Source organism: Sinohyriopsis cumingii, chromosome 1, assembly GCF_028554795.1.
Source record: "Sinohyriopsis cumingii isolate HCF-2022 chromosome 1, ASM2855479v2, whole genome shotgun sequence".
NCBI classification, from domain to species: Eukaryota; Metazoa; Mollusca; class Bivalvia; order Unionida; family Unionidae; genus Sinohyriopsis; species Sinohyriopsis cumingii.
This window is the reverse complement of record NC_142961.1, coordinates 144,572,514-144,587,546: the sequence shown is the minus strand read 5'-3', so window position 1 is coordinate 144,587,546 and position 15,033 is coordinate 144,572,514. Positions and strand designations below refer to the sequence as shown.

The 15,033-nt window shown below is 33.5% G+C and overlaps 2 protein-coding genes across 5 annotated transcripts in view; one reads left to right on the top strand and one right to left on the bottom strand.

Annotated features, from left to right (window-relative positions):
* Positions 1 to 15,033, top strand: part of LOC149808077 (tetraspanin-9-like) — a 148,818-nt gene that overhangs the window by 73,087 nt on the left and 60,698 nt on the right. Inside the window, exon 10 of one of the 2 annotated variants that reach the window (XR_016423974.1) lies at positions 7,441 to 7,928. The exons of the other annotated variant lie outside the window; for it this stretch is intronic. The gene's annotated coding sequence lies outside the window, so the exon portion shown is untranslated. Of the gene's footprint in view, positions 1 to 7,440; positions 7,929 to 15,033 lie in introns of those variants that run through there. 2 annotated transcript variants of the gene reach the window in all.
* LOC149808076 (tetraspanin-18-like) overlaps positions 8,763 to 15,033 on the bottom strand; it is a 170,563-nt gene continuing 164,292 nt past the window's right edge. For all 3 annotated transcript variants that reach the window (XM_089973378.1, XM_089973376.1, XM_089973370.1), the window contains 2 exons: positions 10,533 to 10,616; positions 8,763 to 9,072 (listed from right to left, as the gene is read on the bottom strand). In XM_089973378.1, the coding sequence (XP_089829504.1) occupies positions 8,998 to 9,072; positions 10,533 to 10,616 (159 nt within the window). In that variant the 3' untranslated portion in view covers positions 8,763 to 8,997. The remainder of the gene's footprint in view (positions 9,073 to 10,532; positions 10,617 to 15,033) is intronic.

Sequence of the window (15,033 nt, the reverse complement as noted above, 5' to 3'; positions counted from 1 at the left end):
TACAAATGCAACATCATTGATATAAACAACTATTCTCTGTAAGTAAATTAATTATGAATATGAAAAATGGTTAAAATGATAATTAATCACACATTTTAATAACTAGTGCAGTCAAAACAATTAAAAACATCTCAGCTAAAAACTGATGAAAACCAAACAAATATTTTGGAATGTTTATGACCAACATCCTTGTTTAACCTCATTTAATATACATATATACACATTTTCTCATCAAGTGAACATGCCTTGTGCCAGAAAGCAATAAAAATTTTCTTTTGCAAAGCTGTTCACACTGAATTATGATCACTGCTGAATAATGAATGAGCTACAGTTGCCATGGAAATGTGTCATTATTATTGCTTTGCTATTCCCTATCTGTCACTAATAAATATGAATCAATTAGTGCTCTAATAATAGAAATAAACTGTTGCAATGGAAATATTATTGAAAACATGGATCATAATGCTCTCCAATTAAACAAAACACCCACCCCCAAAAGAATGTTTTCAAAATCACAATTGCAGAATATACACCTTAAGATACTAAAATTAAGGAGAATATTGTCCCCATGGGTATAAAACATGTGATGTTCAGGCAAGGGAATTTTATATTGTCCCCATAGGTATAAAACATGTGATGTTCAGGCAAGGGAATATTATATTGTCCCCATAGGTATAAAACATGTGATGTTCAGGCAAGGGAATTTTATATTATGCCCATTGGTATAAAACATGCAATGCTCAGGCAATAGAATTTTATATTATGCCCATGGGTATAAAACATGCAATGCTCAGGCAAGGGAATATTATATTGTCCCCATAGGTATAAAACATGTAATGCTCAGGCAAGAGAATTTTATATTATACCCATGGGTATAAAACATGCAATGCGCAGGCAAGGGAATTTTATATTGTCCCCATAGGTATAAAACATGTAATGCTCAGGCAAGAGAATTTTATATTATGCCCATGGGCATAAAACATGCAATGCTCAGGCAAGAGAATTTTATATTATGCCCATGGGTATAACACATGCAATGCTCAGGCAAGGGGAATTTTAACCTATAGGGCTTGTTTCAGATCACGTGCTGACTACTTACACTATGGTCTGTTTGCATAATGCAGGTCAAATGCAATAAAATATTAAGGCATTCACTGCCTCATAAGCACCTTAACAGTGGACCTAGTGCCTCCCCCCCCACCAATCAGTTTCATATTGTGTATGTATACAATTACAGTCTGCTTACAATACGATAATACAGTATTTACATATATGGATCAACCCATCTTAAGAAAATAGGGGTGCCCATGTGCATGGGTATATCTGCTGATTAATATAACAGTTCAGTAACCAAGGCTATAACATTAAGGAAATATAATACATTTTAAATGGATATTTACACGATTACAGGTATAGCTGACAGTGGTACCACAAGAGGAGGGGGGGATTACCCCCAGGCACTACTGACAGTGGTACCACAAGAGGAGTGGGGGAGGAGGGTGAGAATTGCCCCCAGACACCAAGCAAAGAGGGTACCATCAGTAGCACACTTTTTTTCCTTTTTACACCTGGATTTTTCATAGTATTTTACCTTGACCACAGGGGCATTCCACACAAAATTTACTTGGGGTGGGGTATGGGGGCAGTAACTGACATTAAAACTGTTCTCTACAGCAAAGCAGCATGCCACTAAAAAACACTGCCCTTCACTGCATGCTGAAATTATCAACCTTTGATTTCCACTCCTGTGCAAAACAATATACTAAGTCAATAGTCTACCATCTAATAAATGCACATAACATACAGGTATGTATGTAAAGTATCAACATTGGTGATGAAAACTAACAGCATATTTTGTCCATTGTTATCAAAGATCTATCAAACCTTTAAATATACAAGAAACAATTATGCAATTTTGAATATATAATGATTATCCAAACAATATTCAGTGAATAATGTCACTACTTGAACTGCACAACCATGACTGATTTATAATGAAAACAACTATGCCTTCTATTTAAAAAATAAAAACAAAAAAGTAATTTATAAATAAATTCCTTGTTTGTGACAGATGAAACATCTAAAACAGCCCTGCTTACAAGACTAGGAATCTGAAAACAGACTTCTGTCTAGCTCAGACTATTTCTTGAAATCTGAAAAAACACTGTCCACCTCTGACAGATCTTGGAATCTGAAAACACACTGTCCAGCTCTGACAAATCTTGGAATCTGAAAACACATTGTCCAGCTCTGACAAATCTTGGAATCTGAAAACACATTGTCTGGCTCTGACAAATCTTGGAATCTGAAAACACACTATCCAGCTATATTGACAAAGATATAAATCCAAAGACCTGACGGTTTCCTATAAGGAACAAAACTGCTACAGTGACAGAAATGTTAACTGTATGCTCAAAGAATGACGTCTTGGAAAATAATGTAGAAATCCAGCAGCTTAAATCACAAGGGGATAGATAAATTAGTGATCAATAGTTATATATAAAACAATATTAGGAGATCACATGGTGTCTGGGTCTTTAAAAGTTCACTTGCCATGAGCAAATAAGTTCTAATTTTTACTTGTCCATTCAACTTTTTACTTTCTCTGAATCAGGGGGGCCACAGTGGCTCTGTGGTTAACACATTAACCCCTGCCGACGAGTTTACGTGGCAGGAGGTAGTAGCATACTGGCAAGCTCTGTAGTGTCAAGATCATGTATGATACACTAAAGTGGGTGGTATTATAGAAAGGTAGATTTTTTGCACCCAATTTTTCTCCACCCAAAATTCACCCATGGTAAGAATCCGATTTTCTGTCCAGATTTTAGACTTTTTGGTCTCAGATCTAAGGCAGACTGGTATGAACTGCAAACAGACAGATGAGCCTTTGCAAAAAGTAGGATAAGATGGGCATTTGGAATAAAGAGTGGTCTTGATACGAAAATAATGGATCCATTAAGCAAAAAAAAAAAAGAAAAGATCTCCAACTTTTACCCTTCTGCTCATGCGCAAGCCAAATAGCCAATGAAAAACGATATTTCTAATAACAACTAGGCATTAGGTTATTTGAAAATCACCTGCAAGTTGATGTATTAGGATGTATTCAGAAATAGCTTTCAAAATGTGTTCCCTACTTTAATTTCAGGCGAAAATGGCAAAAACCTCCAGGGGTTAATGTGTTAACATGCTAGACTTCTGAGCTAAAGGGTGCAGGTTCAAATCCTATCAATGGACCAGCCTGAATCCACCATTGTGGTGTGTCCTTGGGCAATTAATATATATTCTAAATTTCATATGAATTGGAGACACATATCAATTTCATAGCAAAAAGTATATTCTCACAAGATTTTGAGAAGACAAATAATAATTTTTTTTATGTGAAATAAAGGATTGACCCCTAAACACAAAATTATAAGCCACTCAATACATGTTAATATAAAATGGATTACGCAGTCATTTTGAACAGGGTGAAAACTTCATGCCGCTTTTGATCAGAAATATCCTGCAAGCAGAGTACAATGTTTGCATAATGGACTTAATAGAAAATTAGATACAAATCAAATAAAGCTTGATTGGGGATTAAAAGAGTAATGGAGTTCAAATCAAGTCCAAGGAGTACAAGCTTACACTTACTGAAAAGATTATCAATGTCAATCATACAACAGATAGACCACAAGTTTTGGCATCATACAGTCAGTGATAGAATGGTTTCAACATAAAATTAAATTTAGATAAAAAAAAGAAATATGTTGTTTTTAACAAAATGATTCACTTAGTTTGATCATAACCATTCATTACAACCCAAGTCTAGATCAGCTCAACACTGACTTTAATCAAAACTATTCATTACAACCCATGTCTAGATCAGCTCAACACTGACTTTGATCATAACTATTCATTACAACCCAAGTCTAGATCAGCTCAACACTGACTTTGATCATAACTATTCATTACAACCCTAGTCTAGATCAGCTCAACACTGACTTTAATCATAACTATTCATTACAACCCTTGTCTAGAACAGTTCAACACTGACTTTGATCATAACTATTCATTACAACCCAAGTTTAGATCAGCTCAACACTGACTTTAATCATAACTATTCATTACAACCCAAGTCTAGATCAGCTCAACACTGACTTTAATCATAACTATTCATTACAACCCAAGTCTAGTTCAGCTCAACACTGACTTTAATCATAACTATTCATTACAACCCTAGTCTAGATCAGCTCAACACTGACTTTAATCATAACTATTCATTACAACCCTTGTCTAGAACAGTTGAACACTGACTTGAATCATAACTATTCATTACAACCCAAGTCTAGATCAGCTCGACACTGACTTTGATCATAATTATTTAACTACAACCCTAGTCTAGATCAGCTCAACACTGACTTTGATCATAATTATTTAATTACAACCAAAGTCTACATCAGCTCAACACTGACTTTAATCATAACTATTCATTACAACCCTAGTCTAGATCAGCTCAACACCGACTTTAATCATAACTATTAATTACAACACTAGTCTAGATCAACTCAACACTGACTTTAATTATAATTATTAATTACAACACTACTCTAGATCAGCTGAACACAAATCTCAACTAATGTATTAATAGTAAAACCTAATGGTGTGTCTAAAGAAAGTTTGCACATGTTTATTTACTTCACTTAATTATTTTAATTATGTGATTCTGAGACTGAGAGAGATTTCTCTTAACCTAATTATAATAACCCCCAGTAAACATTATTAATATATCAAATACATTCATGCAAAATTGACATAATCATATTTGGTAACAGTGTCAAATTTCAAAAACTTAAAGGAAGTATTCATATTGGATTGATTTTGTGTGACTTTTCATCACATTCACCAATAAGATGAGTTTTCATCACATACAGTGTGTCAATTAGAGGAGTTTTCAACACATGTCAATTTGAAGACTTCACTCACATCAATTAGATTTCTCCCTACATACAGTATGTCAATTAGAGGAGTTTTCAACACATGTCAATTTGAAGACTTCACACACATCAATTACAAGTTTTAATCACCTACATCAATCAGATTTCTCATCACATACATTAGAAGAGTTTTCAACATGTAGATCGAATATAAGAGTTTTCATTAAATACATCAATTAGCAGAGTTTTCATTTTGTACATCAACCAGAAAAGTTTTCATTTTGTACATCAACCAGAAAAGTTTTCATTATGTACATCAATCACAACAGTTTTCATCACAAATGTATATTAAAAGAGATTTCAACACACACATCAATTAAAAGAGATTTCAACACACACATCAATTAGAAGAGATTTCAACACATACATCATTTAGAAGAGCATATCTACACATATTGGATTAATAAGGACTTTGAAAACAGTCATATATTACACTTACATCTGTAAAGGACCATCAACACTCTTTGCAAAATAAATAAAAACAGACATTTTGTTGGCAAATACTCCACAATACTTGTCAATGAGATCATTATGTAGTTTGTCAATGAGACTTATCTAGCCAACATGTACTGATATTTTGTTTGCAAATACTCTCAGCACGAGTTGCTAATGACATTGTTATGTAGTTTGTCAATGAGACATTTTGTAGTGTCAATGAGATCATTATGTAGTTTGTCAATGAGACCATTATATCATCTGTCAATGAGACCATAATATCATTTATCAATGAGACCATTATATCATTTGTCAATGAGACCATAATATTGTCAATGAGATTGTTATGCAGCTTACGCATACTGACAAGTTTTATGTATTTCAGTTTCTCTCTCGATGTAACATATACTGAATATTTGTTTTCATTTTGCAAGAAGCTGACTCGCTGTTAAGCCAGTAAAGAACTTAATCCTGATGTCATCTAGTTGATAAAGTTGCTCATCAATTCAGCATGGTCTACAAAAATATTAATTCTATAATGAAAGTAAGCCTTAAACTGGACTCCAGGGAATCTAAGTGAAAACATCAGTTTCAGTTAATACATGATGTAAACCTTGCATGCCCCACCATTCTTCCAGTGCATGAAATATTGTAATTCATATATTTTTCATAAAATTGAATTCTTTTTCCACAGCTATTCCATAAAAATCATACTTATTTTTTGGGCACAAACATTTCAGACAGTCTCTGTTCTATTATTGAACAATTTCAATTTTTCACACATCTTAAGTTAAAAATCAACATATACATGTTAATATTTCAATTAATTGAAGAAAACAAAATTTTACAGAAAAACTGTTCTAAACATCACTTATTTACTTATGCATATTTAGTTTTAAGAAATTCTCTCTAAGACCGTTGTGTAAAAAAGGTAATAGATATTTTCAATACAATGTACATGAAACTGAAATCATTGCAATAATTTTGGCTGTTTAGTACATTTAAAACATCTGGTATGGATCATTTAAATCATTAAAATAATCACATTAGCAACCTTCATAGAGATCAATTTTAGATGAAGTGTTGACATATTTACAGTAATTCATGTATTATTACATCTTGCAAATCTTAATGTAAATCATCATGGAAGTCTCCATTATCGTACACTAGTCAGTGTCTTTTCTTCACAACAATGTGATGACTGCATTACAAAAATAAAGGCCCCTTGTAAGTAAAAACAATCAGGAAAATAATTAGAACTTATTGACCATGTTCCAACTGATATTTAGTATAAATATGCAATGCTTATCATCTCCACAACAGTTCACATCTGCAATCTCAACATTCTAGCTTTTAAATCATTTCTCTACAGAAAATTGCACACAACAAAGATCCCAATCTGCCATAGCATAATGTGCCTGCAGATCTGGGTCTATTTTGTTTGTTCTACTGATTACCTTTACCAAACTGCACAGACCCAGATCTGACAGTACATTATGCACCAGTAAATCTGGGTCTGTGCAGTTAGACTCGACTAATAAGTACATACAATTTCTGATGCCTTTAGTGCAATTATGTCGGATCTGTTAATCCTGACAATTATGTTGGATCTGTTAATCCTGACAATTATGTTGGATCTGTTAATCCTGACAATTATGTCAGATCTATTAATCCTGACAAGTATGTTGGATCTGTTAATCCTGACAATTATGTCAGATCTGTTAATTCAAACAATCATGTAGAGGTTTCAGATTCCTCCTCAATGTCAGGCAATTTATTTTTTAACAAGATGATTACTTCCCCAAAAATAAAAAAAAAATAAAAATTTCTTGTAAAGATTATATATATATATATATATTTCATTTTCACTTACCTAATTAAATACTCATTTAAAATGCATGAGAAAAGTGCATGAAATGTTAAAATGTAGAATTCATTTTGTATTTGATATTATTGAAATCACTGAAATTTCCAGTTATAATTTCTTCACAACAAACCATGTCCTAATCCTGTTCTTTATTCACTTCAGTGCTCAAACACAATCCATGAACATTTCCAGTTGAAGCATCTTTAACAAAGTGTACCTCATCTCAGAATATATATATATATATATATATACAACTGATCCTGTAAAGTGACAAAACTGAAAGGACTAAAATATGTGAAGCTGCATTAAGTACCATTCAGTATTTCTTTCTAATGTATGACAAAAATCCAATCTTGGTGCAGTCTGCAAAACATGAAGCCAGTCACCTGGATACCATGTCAAGGACTCAACTCGATGCAGCCAATCACCTGAATCCCACAGTGAGTTAGCCTCGACTAGATGCAGCCAGTCATCCGTATCCCATGCAGAAGGCTCAAACAGGTGTAGCAAATCATCTGTAACCCACAGAAAGCTTCAAAATCCAATCCTCTGTTTCCCACAAAAAGGTAGCTTCAACTAGCTGCAGCCAATCTTAGGTTTCCTACACTGAGGCCTCAATATGATGCCTACAATCATCTTTAACCCCAATGGAGGCCTCAATATGATACCTACAATCATCTGTAACCCATATGGAGGCCTTAATATGATGCCTACAATCATCTGTTACCCATATGGAGGCCACAATATGATGCCTACAATTATCTGTTACCCATATGAACGCCTCAATATGATGCATACAATCATCTGTAATCCCAATGGAGGCCTCAATATGATGCCTACAATCATCTGTAACCCCAATGGAGGCCTCAGTATGATGCCTACAATCATCTCTAACCTATATGGAGGCCTCAATATGATGCCTACAATCATCTGTTACCATATGGAGGTTTCAACTGGATACCCACAATCATAAGGATTCCACAAATGAGGACTTAACTTGATGCCTACAATCATCTCAGTCCCACACAGGGGCCTCAGCTGGATTCCACAGAGTTGGCCTTGCCTGGAAATTATACCGTATTATGTGCATAGATATCAGGTGATTTAGAAGATCTCCGTGCTTGTTTCTATCGGCTAATAGAAAATATTATTTCACAGAAATGCTACTCCTTTTTATATGACAGCTTCTTCACACATGATAAGACATAAAAAGCTATCCTGCACTTCCAACTCGGGCTTAATTTAACATCATCATATCATTAAAAAAATTTCATCCCTACCCCTCTATATTCCTTTACAATTTCAGGGAAATAAATAATGTTTAACCCCAAAGAAATATGATGATAGAAAAATACAGAAAAAATGACACCTCTCTCACAAAATGACCTGGTTAGTTCAAATTTTTATATAATCCATTTCAGTCTGTGCTTATAAAATCAAGATTCCTTTGGACTTAGTATATAACCATAAAGACAGGTTATAAATGCAAATATTCATATGTTTATGCTGTGATAATATTTTCCTTCCGTATCTGAATTCAGAGAATATTAAACTCAATTCAGAGTTGGCAGATACACCCATACAGCTGACAAAATGGAGTTTGTAAGTTCCTGGTACGAATCCATTGTCTCATACCAGCACCACGGAATTAAACCCTCAAGTTTCACTGGTTCTAAATCATTCCAGTGGACGGATACGGTGTTTAGATTTGTTGCAAGTTTACACATAATTCTCATCATCTTCATTCCTTTGTACACGTGCACACAGGCAAAACACTATAATGATCCCAAATATCTGAAAAACAGAATAAATTTCAATTAGTTAAATGTTAAATTATTACTTGTTCATGAGATAGTTTTTGTTGTATGTTTAATGAAAAATTTTACTTTATGACTATTCAAGTCTTAAGGCTCAACATTGTACAAAATTCTGGTTTAATTTGACATATACTATTTCCATGAAAGAAAAACATTTACTACCTTAATTTAAGGAATGAATGGAGAAGTTAGATAAATGTGTCCGACCTGTTAATTGTTTAAAATATATGCCAATCAATACTTGTAATTTATGACCAGGAAGTCATGTATGCTATGTACATATGTAATAAGCACAGATAACCTAGAGAGTTGGAAAGGAGGATGTGGCATTAATATAGCCAGAAGTACCCTCACCAAAGTCTTCTCAAAAATCCTTTCATTCCTCTTCCAATATTTCTTTCTCTTGGCCAAAAGGCTCATATGTTTTATCCAAAAGCATAGGTTAAAAAAAAATTTAATGGATGGATAAACAGAGCATGGGTAATTCCAAAGAACACAGGTAATGAAAGTAATTCCAAACAACACAGGTAAAGAAACTAACAGACAAATAAACAGAGCAGGAGTTTCATAGAACATTGATAAAGAAAGTAATGGACAGAAACAAAGTAAAGGTCCTTCAAATTGCAGGTAAAGAAAGTAATGGGTAGATAAAAGGAGCAAAAGTAACTCCAAAGAACACTGTGTCACACCTGTGAATGGTATTATAATGACATTGTTTTGTGTTAATGATAGTAAAGGAAAAGTTCTGGTATATATTACAGTATAAAACTTTAGGTTTATTATACTAATGTTCCAGCTGAATAAAGCAATGGATGCAGATATTAAACATGCTGACAAGCACTGCTGAAAAGTAATATTTACATTTTGCCAGTTGCAGCTGAGACAAAAAAACATTAATCCATCTGAAAATTATGGAAGTGCACAATCTGCTATGTTACATAAATGTCATAACTTCTATGTTACATAAATGTCATACCTTCTATGTTACATAAATGATGTCATACCTTCTATGTTACATAAATGATGTCATAACTTCTATGTTACATAAATAATGTCATAACTTCTATGTTACATAAATGTCATACCTTCTATGTTACATAAATGATGTCATAACTTCTGTGTTACATAAATGATGTCATAACTTCTATGTTACATAAATGATGTCATTAACTTCTATGTTACATAAATGATGTCATAACTTACTGATGAAAAAGTTTAATTTTTAAACATATATTGGTTTACATCAACTTTCTAATAAAATAATATTCTGCTTAAATAAACTTATTTTGTTATTTTTATTTAAATTAATGATTTGCACACAGGGTGCTAGAATGGATACAATTCCAATGATCCAGATCAGGTGATAATCTGACAATTGGTAACCAGTCAACTTCCTGGGGACTGAACAGTGGGTACTAACAATGGCATTGTACTTACAAGAAGGACTGGTACACATGCTGCCACTGACCCAAGAATTAAGGCATGCTTTTGAAGATGGACTATCACTTTATCATAACAACCCTGAAAATACAAAAACCAGAAAGTTACTACTTGGGAGCAATAGTAAACATGTCTGCTGAAGTTATCATGTTCAATACACAACTTGACATATAGTTCCCCATGTTTGATATAATATAATCTATCACATAGCCCTTATGGATCTTTTCTAAAGAAAGGGCTATACATCATATTATTGATCTTTGTGGATGCCAAAATGGTGCCAGAGAGGCAATAAATTCAAAATAACAATAGAAGTCTAAACAACAAAAAAAAACCTGCAGTGACTGTAGTTTCATTCTCTTGCCAGAAAGAAATAATTTGTACTGAAATGATGAAATATTTGATAACTCTATCACGAATTCCATTTTCTTGATTGATTCATATAATCCCTATGTGCATAATGATTCCATATGACTGAAATGTTGATTTTAGGTTATAGGCAAATCAGCTTCCATAACCAACAAGAGTGCCATAAATCATGCATTGTATGATGGTTCTGTGTTTAAGAGTCAAACTGATCTAAATACAGATATGTAGTCTTGAGCTAAAAATCCTTGGCAGAAACCAGCATAGGTCCAAATGGGACTGAGAAATCAGCTTGTGAATGAATGCAAATTCTCACACATACTAAAACTGTAGAGGGTAAAAAATGTGGAGCACAATGAAGCTATACTGTATACTAATTTTTACATAATTTTTCTTCTTTGTAGACTGTATATAAATGATAACTTTCCTTTAAAACAAAGAACAAGTAATATATACAATAAGCATTCTTCCCTGTCCCTTGGGACTTGGCCATGATTCATAACTTAAAAATTGTTTATAGACCCACCCTACAGGTACATACTTAAAATGATAAGGTGATTTAATCTATGCAGTCAGCTTGGATTACTATTTCTGTCCTTAGCCCCCTTCGGCACGATAACCGTAGTAATAACTTGGAAAACACCAAGGGCCCCACCCAAGGGAGCTTTTGTGGCTAAGTGGTTGAGGTGCTGGACTAATGACCCAAAGGTTTGCAGATTTGATTCCTACTATCTGATCACCCTCGATCCTCATCATTATGTATAAATCTAATTCAAACTCTGAAATCTTCATCATACATGCATGTATATCAGAGTAGTAAAAAATCTGATCAGAAATATACATTAAAAATGGTCACAACCTCAAACTGTCAGATGCACGATCACCTCATTAATATGTATGGATGTCACTCTGAGATCTTGCTGATATAATTTGTACATATCAGACATCATCAAAATCTGATCACCTCATTAATATGTATGGATGTCACTCTGAGATCTTGTTGATATAATCTGTACATACCAGATATCATCAAAATCTGATCACCTCATTAATATGTATGGATGTCACTCTGAGATCTTATTGATATAATCTGTACATACCAGATATCATCAAAATCTGATCACCTCATTAATATGTATGGATGTCACTCTGAGATCTTATTGATATAATCTGTACATATCAGACATCATCAAAATCTGATCACCTCATTAATATGTATGGATGTCACTCTGTGATCTTATTGATATAATCTGTACATACCAGATATCATCAAAATCTGATCACCTCATTAATATGTATGTATGTCACTCTGAGATCTTATTGATATAATCTGTACATACCAGATATCATCAAAATCTGATCACCTCATTAATATGTATGGATGTCACTCTGAGATCTTATTGATATAATCTGTACATACCAGATATCATCAAAATCTGATCACCTCATTAATATGTATGGATGTCACTCTGAGATCTTATTGATATAATCTGTACATACCAGATATCATCAAAATCTGATCACCTCATTAATATGTATGGATGTCACTCTGAGATCTTATTGATATAATCTGTACATACCAGATATCATCAAAATCTGATCACCTCATTAATATGTATGGATGTCACTCTGAGATCTTATTGATATAATCTGTACATACCAGATATCATCAAAATCTGATCACCTCATTAATATGTATGGATGTCACTCTGAGATCTTATTGATATAATCTGTACATACCAGATATCATCAAAATCTGATCACCTCATTAATATGTATGGATGTCACTCTGAGATCTTATTGATATAATCTGTACATACCAGATATCATCAAAATCTGATCACCTCATTAATATGTATGGATGTCACTCACTCATTAATATGTATGGATGTCACTCTGTGATCTTATTGATATAATCTGTACATACCAGATATCATCAAAATCTGATCACCTCATTAATATGTATGTATGTCACTCTGAGATCTTATTGATATAATCTGTACATACCAGATATCATCAAAATCTGATCACCTCATTAATATGTATGGATGTCACTCTGAGATCTTATTGATATAATCTGTACATACCAGATATCATCAAAATCTGATCACCTCATTAATATGTATGGATGTCACTCTGAGATCTTATTGATATAATCTGTACATACCAGATATCATCAAAATCTGATCACCTCATTAATATGTATGGATGTCACTCTGAGATCTTATTGATATAATCTGTACATACCAGATATCATCAAAATCTGATCACCTCATTAATATGTATGGATGTCACTCTGAGATCTTATTGATATAATCTGTACATACCAGATATCATCAAAATCTGATCACCTCATTAATATGTATGGATGTCACTCTGAGATCTTATTGATATAATCTGTACATACCAGATATCAAAATCTGATCACCTCATTAATATGTATGGATGTCACTCTGAGATCTTATTGATATAATCTGTACATACCAGATATCATCAAAATCTGATCACCTCATTAATATGTACGGATGTCACTCTGAGATCTTATTGATATAATCTGTACATACCAGATATCATCAAAATCTGATCACCTCATTAATATGTATGGATGTCACTCTGAGATCTTGTTGATATAATCTGTACATACAAGATATCATCAAAATCTGTTAAGAAATACAGCCTCCAGAGTGGTAACAAGCTCAGACAGTTTGGAAGCAAAATCACCTCATTAATATGCACAGATAGAGCCCATAATTTAATCAATCAAAGATGTAGATTAAATATGCATGCATACCAAATCTGCTTAGAAATACGGCTGTTGCAGTGTTCACAAGCTCTCAATCATATGTAATATCACCTAACTAATATCCGAGAATGTTACCCATAACTGGACTCGCATAAGATTTTTATGATACAAGATTACATACCAAATCTGGTAAGAAATGTGGCCACTACAGTGTTCATAAGCTTAGCCATTCAGATGCAAGATCACCTCATTAATATGCATGGATGTCGCTCATGGTCAAACTCATCAGAATCCTCTATATAACTTACATGCCAAATCTGATCAGGAATGAAGCCTACAGAGTGTTCACAAGCAAGAGTTAAAAGACAGATGGATGATGGACAATGCATAATGGACAAAAGGGCCATGTCATGACCTCACTTGGCCTTTGTCCAGCTAAAAACTGAAAATGAGACATAGGTATGTATGATGTACATTTCATTGGCCCAACTGCTAACCTGATGACCAAGGATGTGATTGTCTGCCCCAACACATTTGCATCATGGGTTAAAATGAAGCAACAGGAAGTTATTTTTTATGGCATACAATGAGCTAAATGTGTTCTTTTCCTTCTCATCAAAATACTTGGCAGAAAGAAAAAAAATTCCTGCTGCATATTTCACCAAATAACAAACAATCAACCAGGTATCAAATTTTACAATTTTACAATTTTCTACTGTAAATCCCAAACCTGCCATATGCAGAGTCTGTTAAGGAGTCCATCAGGAACCTAGTAAGTCACCTGCAGAAAAGGTCAACTAAATAAGGGAGCCATCCTGAAGTCAGAGGATCACTTATATAAGGGGCCAATCTAAAGCCCTGTGGGTCATCAATATAAGGGGTAAATTAAGAGTTCATTGTAGTATGCATATAAACCTTGTATAATTCCATCTTTTATTCAATTTCCAATGTAAAAAAAAAAAAATTTAAAAGAGAAAGGAATACTTATCAGAGCATTCTTTTGTTTTTGTGAGAGGTCTGTTTAATTTAATAAAAGAATGAGGAATTAATGAGGCTCTCCTTACATCCCTGTGATATAAGTTCAGAAGAAAACAGTACACAACAGATATGACAGACTGTAGGCTTACATCCCTGTGATATAAGTTCAGAAGAAAACAGTACACAACAGATATGACAGACTGTAGGCTTACATCCCTGTGATATAAGTTCAGAAGAAAACAGTACACAACAGATATGACAGACTGTAGGCTTACATTCTTGTGATATAAGTTCAAAAGAAAACAGTACACAACAGATATGACAGACTGTAGGCTTACATTCTTGTGATATAAGTTCAAAAGAAAACAGTACACAACAGATATGACAGACTGTAGGCTTACATCCCTGTGA